Source organism: Zingiber officinale, chromosome 7A (assembly GCF_018446385.1).
Source record: "Zingiber officinale cultivar Zhangliang chromosome 7A, Zo_v1.1, whole genome shotgun sequence".
NCBI lineage: Eukaryota > Viridiplantae > Streptophyta > Magnoliopsida > Zingiberales > Zingiberaceae > Zingiber > Zingiber officinale.
In genome coordinates this window covers 78,827,862-78,840,351 of record NC_055998.1, presented here as the reverse complement: position 1 = coordinate 78,840,351, position 12,490 = coordinate 78,827,862, and the positions used below count along the sequence as shown (strand labels likewise).

Genomic DNA, 12,490 nt, shown 5'->3' with positions numbered 1-12,490 from the left:
TTACACTACGACTATTCTGATGGTTTGTTCCTTTCCATCTTAATCGTGAGCAACTTGTTTACAATTTATAGAGAACCGACAACATGATCTTCTGAGTGTGACACCACACTCCATGTTATCTACTATATAAATTAATTGAACAATTACATTTAACAAATAAATGCAGATATTGACCAATGTGATTCTTTTATTTCAAAAATAAATGTTTACAAAAGCTAGGCTTTTAGTATACACTCCAACAAAAGGTCCACATACATCACTATGTATAAGTCCTAACAAGTCAGTCGCTCTCTCGCTGTGTCCACTAAAGGGAGTCTTGGTCATCTTACCCAGTAGGCATGACTCGCATGTCTCATATGATTCAAAATCAAATGAGTCCAGCAAACCATCTTTATGGAGCTGGGATAAGCGTTTGTCATTTATATGACCTAAGCGACAGTGTCAGATATAGGTTTGGTTCATGTCATTTGACTTGAACCTCTTTGTACTTATGTTATAGATAGGGTTCTCAAGGTCTAGAATATAGAGTCCATTCATCAGAGGTGCACTACAATAGAACATATCATTTAAATAAACTAAACAACATTTATTCTTTATTATAAATGAAAAGCCTTTCTTGCCTAAACAAGAAACTGATATAATGTTCTTAGTCAAAGCAGACACATAACAACAATCATCCAATTCTAGTACAAGCCCAGAGGGCAGAGATAGAGAATAAGTTCCTACAGTAATAGCAGCAACCCGTGCTCCATTTCCTACTCGTAGGTCCACCTCACCCTTCATCAATGCCCTGCTATTTCTCAGCGCCTGCACATTAGTACAAACGTGAGAAGCACATCCGGTATCTAATACCCATGATGAAGAAATAGATAGATTGACTTCTATAACATATATACCTGAAGTGGAAGTCTCACTTCTCTTCTTCTTAAAATCTTCCAGGTACACTTTACAGTTTCTCTTCTAGTGCCCGATCTGACCGCAGGTAGCATCCTTGGCAACCCCTCCTTTGGGTTTCAGTGCCTTACCTTTGCCCTTGGCTTGGGACTTTCCCTTACCTTTAGGCTTGCCCTTGCCTTTGCCCTTTTGCACCATCAAAATGGAGTTGGGCTTAACCTTCTTAAGGTTGATCTCAACGGTTCTTAACATACTCAGAAGCTTAGGCAGTGGCTTGTCAATTTCATTCATGTTATAGTTCATGTGGAATTGACTATAGCTCTCTGGAAAGGATTGTAAGACCAAATTAGTGGCTAGCTCTTGGCCAAGGGGGAATCCAAACCTCTGTAGGTTTTCTATGTACCCAATCATCTTGAGTACATATGGACCTACGGGAGTCCCGTCTTGCATCTTGCACTGAAACAGTGCCTTAGAGATCTCGAATCTCTCGTGCCTAGCTTGTCCTTGATATAGTTAACGAAGATGTTCAACCATATCATAAGCTCCCATCAACTCGTGTTGCTTATGAAGCTTAGAGTTCATGGTCGCGAGCATGAGACAGGACACATCTAATGCATCATCTTGATGCTTCTTATAAGCATCACGGTCAGCTCGCGTGGCAGTGGCAGGAGGTGCCTCAGGAATGGGCTGCTCCAGGACGTACAGTTTTCGTTCCTGTGTGAGAACAATTCTCAGGTTCCTGTACCAGTCCAAGAAGTTAGCTCCATTGAGCTTGTCCTTATCGAGGACAGAACGTAGGGAGAAGGTGTTCGTGTTTGACGACATGGCAATCTACAATAGAAAATGTAGAAAATAAATAATCATATTTCACTAATCATTTAATTAGGCCTTTAACTAAATGATGCTCCCACTGAATTATAGAATTTTTGTAGAATCAAATCATGGATGTGGTCAAACCACACCTACTAGATTCTAATCAACTAGCTATAATTCGTGCGGGACAAGATCCACATCATACTAAGTCTTGAGTTAGCTTTGGCTAAATCGCCCAAGACTTAATATGATCGGTAGGTAACTAATTACCAATTACATCTCTATGCAACTCTTGTTTATAGGATCAAGATCCGTATATATATTAAAACTTGAGTTAGCTTTGGCTAAATCACCCAAGAATTAATATAAACGTGATTTTGACCTATCTACCAACCATTGGAAAATGCTTATAGTTAAACCTGATCCAATTGAGTTTAACTAGTTTTACTCAATCTAATTGAGTTGTACTCGCCCATGCGTTGATAGGCGGGACCAAGACTGTCCCTCCGCACCCTACCAAGATAATATATGTTGCTCTGCTTTGGCAGATTCAACAACAACATGTGATCGAGGTAGTGATGGGTATCACGGCATGGTAGGCATTTCAAGTTGACGTGATTGAGATCTAATCTAATCGACGATGTGTATCAAGTACGCGATTTAGATCAAATCTAATCGTTAAGGTACTAATTAATTACTAATCTAGCATGCATCACATACACACACACAAGCAATTAATTAAATTTTGTGATTAGTCATGACCCTACTACGATCTTCTCAAGCCAATGAGAAGATCGGATGGTCAACCTAGGGTCAACAGCTTCCTCAAGCTCCTCCCTTTGACCGTCATGTGTTGCTCGCACCCTCCTCGTAACTCCGTCTCGAGTGGACCTTCCACCGCTCCAATTTTGTACATTACAAAAGGTGAAACTCGAGTTACATTCAAGTCTAAAAACTATTTTACAATAGGAATATAAATAGAATGGCATGACGCGCAGGTCGCGAATCAAGTACAACACGCACAAACACACAAAATGGCGCGTAGGCCATATTATGAATTACAACACATATTTCCAATCAAATTGGGTTCTTTGGGCCATGACCATCACAAAATGATACATAATTCTAAATTATGTGATTTCCATAAATTTCTGTAATTTTTCTAATATTTTTATGATTTTATGAGTCGCAACTTCCCGGCAGTCCCGATTAGCGATTTTCGGGCGCAATCGCGGAACAAAGCCCCTTGCGGGGTTAGGGGCAGCACCCCTAGTTGCGATATAACCATCGTGAGTGTTCCTAAGTGATCCTACAGTGCCTTAGCCCGCTGTCCCAAATCATTTTGGGCGATACTTTGCCGATTCGGAAGGTATTTCTCGGTAGTCGAAGCCTATAAGTGGTCAAACACTTGTTGCTTCGCTTCTACGAGAAAAATACCCATAAAATACATAAAAATCATAAATTTACAGAAAGTTATAGAACTGATATTTTTCATAAAAATACAAAATAAACTCGTACACGCTTCGCACGTAGCTCTGATACCACTGTTGGGTATTTCGGGCCGCAAAAACCGCTTTTTGAGTTGCGGAAACCCCGAACCCTATGCCACCGGATCCGTACGAAGTTATAAAACAAAAATTTTCTACGTGTATGAGTTTCTCTAACCTAGATCTACAAATAAAAGGAGATTACCCTTGATGTGAAGCCCTTCGCAAATCCCGCTCGTCCAAGGTTCGCCGGATCTCAAGGTTGTCAAGTGTACAACCCTCTATGTGTATCCACACGAATAAATCGATGGAGAGAACCTCTAAAGATGTGCTAGCAACCTTAGAGGATCAGCAATGGTGGAGGAGAGGGAGAGAAGAAAGGTAGAGAGGAAGAAGAAGGAGATTACAAAAAACAAAATGAAACTCACACAATGAGATAAAGTGGCCGACCACATTGAAAGGAGGTTATATACCTCCATGGGATATCAAGAGTCACAACTCTTGATCTCCCTCATGATGTGGCACACACATAAGCCAACCTTGATGATGTGGAACATCATCATTGGCCCACTTAATGCCAACTCACAAATGAGGTGGCAATGGTCAAGTCAAACTTGACCTTTCATCTTCCTCTCAAGTCAAGTCAAACTTGACCACTTCTCTCCCATGGTTGATCAAATCTAACCATTGGTTCAAGTCAATTTTAATTTAATGAATCCCTATTCGTTGAATTAAATTGGCTCAATGAGTCTAAGTCCAAATTAGACTCATTTAACACATTAACCAAATTGAGTCCAACTTAATTAGTTTACTTTGGATTACTCTTAATCCAATTTGGTTCATCATATGAACCTAATCCTCTTGGTTCATCAAATGAACCTAATCTCCATCTAATTTCCCTTTATGTGTGACCCTATAGGTTCTTGTAACATTGGCAATGGTCCTAAACCCATTTAGAAGCATAAGTAATGAGCGATATCTAGCAACACATCATTACTACCCAAGTTACAAGAATGTTGAGATCCAACATCACCTTGTGACTACTAATTGTGACTCTTCACAATATATGACAAGTGTCCTTCTATCCTTGACATCTAGATTGATCAATATGAGGCATAGACCGTGTCATCCTCTAATCAATCTAAATCTTGAACTCCAAGTAGACTCACTCAATCAAATGAGCTCAATATCTCATATTGACTCATTTGGGCATGGCCATGCACTTAGTGGTTTCACTCTATCAAGAATATCGATGTCTCTCCCATCATATAGGAGGGATAGATCCCATCTACATCACTCACATCCCTTCGCATAATTTGTTACATACCCAGTAATCGCCTTTATAGTCCACCCTGTTACGGGTGACGTTTGACGAAGCCAAAGTATGCAACTCCTTATGTAGGGAACCATGGTGACTTCGGTCCAAGGACTAATAGTCATACTAATAGCCATATGAGAAAGTATATGACACTCATATAACGATCCATGATACTTTCTCATGGCGGGTCATTCAGTATACATTCTCCAATGCATACCCATGTGTCAACTTGATATCTCTATATCCATGACTTGTGAGATCAAGTCATTGAGTTGACCTATATGCTAGTCTCGTCGCATTAACATTGCCCCTGAATGTTAATACATGACTAGGAAAGATTAAGAGTAGTGTTCCCTATATCATCTCACTATCGATTCAACCAATCGATTGATATAGGTAAGAACCTTCTACTCAAGGACGCTATTATACTTAGTTATTTGGAACCAATACAAGTAAGTATAATAACCATAAACAAATGCCTTTATATATACATAAGAATATGATACAACGAGTCCATACAACAATCATCAAATGATTGGCTCTAGGGCTCTAACTAACATAGATGATGTAGTATGTTTGTTTTAGACAGTTAAGTATGTTTAAATAAAATAATTAAATTGATATTAGATTGTTCAATCACATGATAGTTTATCTTTGTTATGCTTTTAGGATCTTATCTGAATATGTAATTAGATGGTAATGCATGCTTAGATTAAAGATCATATTTATGTTTATTTTTATAAATCCATATGAACACTCCTTTGATTTAATTATTAAATCATAAAATATATTTTTAATTTTCTATTGTATATAGGAATATAGAAACACGATATCTGAATTTAAAATTCATTCCAACAAATGATATAGTAAAGATAGAGTTCAATGACGTAAAAGGATCCATATAGTCGACCGTATCTAGTGGGATAAAGTTTGGTTGTTGTTGTTATTATATCAAACTATTTGAGATTGTCTACATAAATTTTATCCTTCAATTGAGCTTGATGAAAGGCTATTAGTTATTTCCAAGTGATGGCGAATGAATTTTACTAGCATGATAATTTTCTTGCAAGCTATTCAATATTTATACTGATGGTAGGAGTGTTCTTTGCTTATCTTCTTAAACTTTTTCTATTTTGAGCACAATAACATTGTGTAGATTGTTTTAATTACTCTCCACCAAAATCTATTTGCAGGTCAAGTTTCACATCGAATCACACAAAAAACTTGCAATGTATTATGCGAAGACTGATTTGGCTTCATTGTGCTACCTCAACATGAGCAGCTGATGAAATGTCTTGTGACCTTTTTCAAGTTGTATGATATTAATCGAAGATCTAGTTCAGTGCACAAAAATGAAACTGAGTTTTATTCATTTTATGTGCTTCTCCATCAAGGGGCAAGATCCCTAACACGATCCCTAAAATGGTGCTTCTCTACCAAAATGTACTATATGTTGGTGCTGGAAGCACTAGCTAATCAAACTTGTATTTTGATATTAACAAAGGTTCAAAGTTAAATTGTGCTTCTCTATTGAAATGTACTATATGTTGGTGCTGGAAGCACTAGCTAATCAAACCTGTATTTTGATATTGACAAAGGTTCAAAGTTAAATTGTGTTGTGATCTAACGAGTTGAACTGTGTATAGGAAAATCACTCCTTTTTGGTGCTAATCTCTCCTTTTTGGTCATCGAAATGCCTCCACGCCCAAGGTAAGTGTGTAGCATCTTCATAGAGGTCCCTATAAATCTGAAAAAGAATACAAATGAAATGAACATTAATATCTAAGCAAAGAAGGAACAACCCACACAAACTAAACCAAAAAACCCTTGGGTTGCCTCTCAAGAAGCGCTTGTTTAAGGTCTTTAGCTTGACTCCATATGAGCTCCCTTATGTATCGGAGGAATGGGTTTCTCCCCTGATTATGGATGCTTCTGCTTCATCCTTCATCTGACCCCTTGTTGGACAAAAATACTTTTCTCTTTTAATGGGAGGCCTTCTCCCATTATTTACCGAGCTTAATCTTGCATCCACTCATCAGTATGGTACTCTTCAAGTGTTCTACAATCATTCAATAGAAAAGCAACATGGTTAGGAGACTTAGATAAATTGAAAGTAAGTCTTTCCTCACTGATAACCAAGTCCAACTTATAGTGTTTCATGTCAATCATAGCTCCGTCCATATTAAGGAAGGGCCTTCCAAGAATGATTTGAATTTTAGGGTCCTTCTCCACGTCAAGTACCACAAAATCTGTGAGCACAAAACTACCACTCACCTTTATCTGCACATCTTCAATTATCCCCATTGGATATCTACATGAATGATCAACTAGTTGAAGTATTATGGTAGTGAGTTTAATGTCTTTAAGGCCTAACTTATTACAAATTGAGTAAGGCATGAGGCTAACACTTTCTCCCAAATTACAAAAATCTCTTTCAATCAAAGTAGTCCCTATCTTGCAAGGGATGAAGAAACTTTCTGGATCTTGGAGCTTTGGAGGTGTATCGTCTAGTAGCAAAGCGCTACTCTCCTCTGTCAATGCTACCATTTTATAGCCTCCTTTTCTTCTCTTGCTTGACATTATTTCTTTAAGAAATTTGGCAAATTTGGGCATTTCTTGTAGTGCATTAATGAGTGGTACCTCAATGCACAAGTTTTTAACTTTCTCCAAGAATTTGCCAAACCCTTCATCTCTTTTCAAGTTGGTCAATCTTTGAGGGAATAGACCTGCTTGTGTTTGAACAATAGGTGAAGAAGACTCTTCAACCTTTGCGGTACTCTTCTCCTCTTCTTTAGCGCCTTCATCATTTGGTAGAGAAGGAGAGAGCTCTCCATTGTTTTGAGTTTCATGACTTTGAGCAGTCACTTGGGGATCTCCCAAGGTCTGTCCACTACTTAGTTCAATCCTATTACAATACTCAATAGGATTCATATATGTTCTCCTTGGAAATGTGCTCGGTGCTCTTGTAGTAGATGAGACTATCTGAGCAATTTGACTATCTTGGAGTTTTTGATGCTTCTCCACATTGTCTATCCTTTGACTCATTTGCTTGAATTCATTCTTCATTTCCTTTTGCTCATTAAGAATTTCTTCAAGTATCTTTTCTATCTGGGATAGTCGATAGTCTTGTGATGGTTATTGTTGATAGCTTTGTTGTTTGGTTTGGTAACTCGTCTTTGCCCCTGAAGATGGTCCTTGATCTTGATTATTTCGATAAGAAAAATTTGGATGATTCTTCCACCCAGGGTTGTATGTGTTGGAATACAGATTGTTTTATCTCTGATTGTAACACACTATTGCATCACATTACTTATGTTGATCTATTTGTGTAGAAATAGCCCCCAAAGGACAAGTTTCTTGAGCATGGCTCATGCTTCCACAAGATTCACACACACATACGATTACATTAACTGTGTCAGTACCCATATTCTTGAGTTTTTTAGTCAAGACATCCAACTTTGTAGGCATAAGAGTGATTGCTTCCACATCAAATTTTCCTGATCTCTTGATAGGGTTTCCAGAGAAGGAGCCTCCACATCTTTCAATTGTCCATTGATGATGGTTCTGAGCTACACTCTCAATAATATCTTCGGCTTCGTCAAGACTTTTGTTCATAAGTGCCCCTCCAACTGCAAAATCAAGAGACACCTTTATATAGTAATTGATGTCGTTATAAAAGTATGTAGAACTAACCACTTCTCAAGTCTATTATGTGGACATTTCCTGAGCATATTTTTTAATCTATCTCACACTTCAAATAATGATTCTGAATCTGATTGTCTGAAGCTTGTTATAAGATTCCTCACATGAGCCATTTTACTTGGAGGATAGAACTTATCAAGAAATTATTGCTCAGATTGCTCCCAAGATGTGATAGTATTGGCAGATAAAGATGTAAGCCACATTTTTGCCCAATCCCTCAAAGAAAAATCAAACAGCATTAATTTCACAGCTTCTGCAAGGACTCCATTCATCTTTTTAGTCCCACAAATCTCATAGAAGACCTTAAGGTGCTGATTCGGATCTTCATGGGGTCCTTTCCCAAATTGATGTTGATTCACCATAGTTATAACCGCAAGCTTTATTTCAAAGTGATTAGCTTCAATGGATGGTCTCGTGATGCTAGATCTCAAGCCACGTGCATAAGGTGCTGCATAATCTTTGAGAGATCTATCTTCCATTTCTGAATGTGATTGTTCTACTTGTTGTTTTTGCAGGTACTTTATTTTATGAAATATCCTATCAATCTCAAGAACAATAAGATATAAATTTCTTGCAATATTAATTTTACGCATGCGAGAGCAAAACTAAGCAATGGTGTCTAAAGAATAATAGTGCAGAAAATTGAAAAGTAAAGAGAAACAAAAAATGAAAATAAAAATTTAAAAATTGAAAGACAAAAATAGAATTTACATAAATAAATGTGTAGAAATGAAGAAAAATAAATACAGAAATAGAAATAAACGAAATACAAGATGTATACAAAGTATGTGTAAGTAAACCTTGCAAAAAGAATAGAAAAAAATAGAGTTTAGACTAACTCAAATTGAAAATCAATAAGTGTTATGCTAATCCCCGGCAACAGTACCAAAAACTTATTTTCGAAGCCGCAAGTGCAAGGTTACGTCGTCAGTAATTAAAATATTGATCCCATAGGGATTGGGAACACTCAAGGACTCACACTTTGAATTAGCTAAACTAACAAATTCTCGAGGAGATGTTTTCTACACAAAAGTAAGTATAGAAGTAAAGTAAAGTAAACTAAAGATGAAAATGAGGAAGTCTTGTTTAGCGAAATGTTCTAGGGGTTTCAGTTTCAATGTGATGGAACTTAATGTGCTAGGATTTACCCATTTCATATCATCAATTCTTATACATCTTGGAAGCATAACCGAAGTACCAACACTAATCCGCAGCTATGTGTCGGAGTGCTTTCCCTATTGTTATCTAATCCTCCTAAATGAAAATATTAATCTAGGAAGTCCGATTAAGAGAATATCTGTCACTAGGACCCCCCCCCCCCCACCCCGATCATACGTTCCTAAATCACACAAATGACCTATAAGCACAAGATTAGGAAAAACCTATTACATGTAGTTATAATCTCCCTTGTGGGAAAATTGCCCCCTTCATCAAGATCTGTCCCTAGATGTCTAGTTAATAGGGTATCCTTGTCACTAGGATGCCCCGGTCATACAATCTAGAGATCAATCCATACTAACAATCCACCACATCCATCAAAGCTAACATGATCATTAAGCACAAATTCACACATTCACATTAGATTTAACAAGAACAAGCAATAAGTGTTGGTTGCTACTCGGAATATCGTATTGGTTCCCCTGTACAAAAATTTTGTACAAGTCCCGAACCATTCCTAACAACATATTGTGTTCTTTAGAAATTAAATTTGGAATCACAAACAGAACTTAACATTATTGATTCCAAATTCAACTTATCTGTTCTTAGAGGTTTAGACTTGGATCGCAAACGATGCTTAACATTATTAATCCAAATCCACCCATGTTACAAATTCGATTAAATATTTATTTCTGAGATCAGCTTCCAGGTTAAACATGGCGAGGCACTAGGTTTTCTTGGGTATGGGATCATCCACCACTTCCTAGATAAAGCCTTTCAACGAAATTCAATATTTAATCTCCTTATAGTAACCCTAGGTTTAACCATTAAGAACAATCGAATCACAAGATCGAAAAACAAAAGAAACACAAAATCGAATCATAAATTCGAAACCTAGAATCGTTAGCCTCTTGTGTTTGGTATTTCAAAATCCATACAAAGAAAACTAGTATGACGCGGAACAAGACAACTAGTTATACCTTTCTTTGTAGCTTATAGATCTCACGATCTTCTATCATATTCCTCTTCTTATCTCGGACGTCGTGTGGGCAACGATCTACCGAGATGAGAATCCACCCAAGCCTCCTTCTTCTCCTTGCAAGTTTCGGCCACCAACAATCTCCTAAAGATGAAGAACTTCGGCGACTAACCAAGCTCCAAGGGATACTTTCTTTCTCTTCTTCTTCTCCACAAGCAACCGGCCACCAAGATGAAATAAGAGCTCCAAGTGCCGCCAGCCTCAACAAAAGGAGAAGAGAGAAAGAAGAGAGGAGAGAGCCGGCCACCACCAAGGAAAGGAGAGGAGAGAAATAGATGTGTTGTTATGAGGTGAGGCACCTCTACCCTCTCTTTTATATTCCTTGGTCTTGGTAAATAAGGAAAGTTTTAAAACATAATTAAAGCTTCCTTATTTTCCCTTACCAATGAACAAAAGGAAAATTTAACTAAAATTTCCTTTTATTCTTTTAATGGAAGGCCCCTATAAGTCTTCCAAACTAGGAAAGTTTTAAACACAAAATTAAAACTTCCTAATTTATTTCCAGAAATTTTTAAAATAAAAATTTCTCTTTTAAAAATCCCTTCATGGTTGGTTATAAAAGGAAACTTTTATAAATTAAAATCTCTCTATTAAAATATGTGGATGATTACAATAAGGAAAGTTTTCTCCAAAATTAAAATCTTCCTTTCAATCTACAAATAAGGAAAAATATCAAACATTTCTCTTAATCCTTTGTAGAAACTATAAAAGGTAAAATTTAATTTTAAAACTCTCTTTTAAATCATGGCTTCCACATAAGGAAAGATTTTAAAATTAAAATCTCCTTTATTCTATTGTGGTCGACCACCTAAGCTTGGGCTCCAAGCAAGGGTCGGCCACTACTTGAACCCAAGTCTCCTTGGTTTGGCTGGCCATAGCTTGAGCTCCAAGCTAGGCTTGGCCGACCACCTTAAGGTGGGTAAGAAGTTGGGTTTAGATGGGTATAAGACTTTATAAATAAGAGGCTACGACAGGGACCTAGAGGAGGAATTGGTTTTGGTCTCCCGATGAACTTTAGCTTCCCGTGTTCGCCCTGAACACCCAACTCAAATTCATCAATAATATCTCATTCCACTAAAGAGTTATTATTGCACTACCACACCAATCCTATATTACTATATGGGCTCCTTCTTATCATGAGTGTGTTATTTTCCCTGTGTTTAAGATATTGAATGTCCACTAATTAAATGAGTTACTGACAACTCACTTAATTAATATCTAGCTCCAAGAGTAGTACCACTCAACCTTATCGTCATGTCGGACTAAGTCCACCTGCAGGGTTTACATGACAATCCTTATGAGCTCCTCAAGGAGACATCATTAACCTAGATTATGTTAGAGTGTATACTAAAAGTCTAGCTTTTGTAAACATTTATTTTAAAATAAAGAATCACATTGGTCAAAAATGTCTACATTTATATGCTAAGTGTAGTTGTTTAATTAATTTATATTATAGATAACATAGTGGGTGGTGTCACACGCAGAAGATCATGTTATCAGTTCCTTATAAATTATAAACAATAGCTCACGACTGAGATGGAAAGGAACAAACCATCAGAATAGTCATAGTGTAATTAGGTATTAGTTTATCTTGACTATATAATTACACTAGTACACTTAGAGTGTATTGAGTAGGACCATTGAGGCAGTTTCTTTTTGTACTGACTAAATAAAAGAATAAGACCTCGGTTATTATGAAAGTGTGTGCTCTTATTCCTAATATAATGACAAGCACATATATTTAATATTTATTTCTTTGACTTATCAAAGGGTGAGATTTAGTTCGATAAATCAAAAGGCCTGATAAGTTGGGAAATGATATTACTTATAGTGTGTGTTGTTGATTATAGAAGGAAATTGTGTCCTAGTAATCTAGGTTGATAATGTCCCCAAGAAAAGCTCATGAGGATTGTCATGTTAAAACCTGTAGGTGGACTTAGTCCGACATGACGATAAGGTTGAGTGGTACTACTCTTGGACAAAGACATTAATTAAAATGAGTTGTCAGTAACTCAATTAATTAGTGGACACCCGATATCTTAAACACAGGGAGATTAACACACTCATGATAAGAAGGAG

General features: G+C 37.1%; 1 protein-coding gene across 1 annotated transcript; it reads right to left on the bottom strand.

The window, feature by feature from the left end:
• Positions 1–6,528: 6,528 nt before the first annotated feature.
• Positions 6,529–8,693, bottom strand: LOC121999456. Its single transcript, XM_042554139.1, has 3 exons — positions 8,424–8,693; positions 7,912–8,160; positions 6,529–7,620 (listed from the first exon to the last, which is right to left on the bottom strand). The coding sequence occupies exons 1-3, from the start codon at positions 8,691–8,693 to the stop codon at positions 6,529–6,531; spliced, it is 1,611 nt and encodes a 536-aa protein (XP_042410073.1).
• Between the last annotated feature and the right edge of the window lie 3,797 nt (positions 8,694–12,490).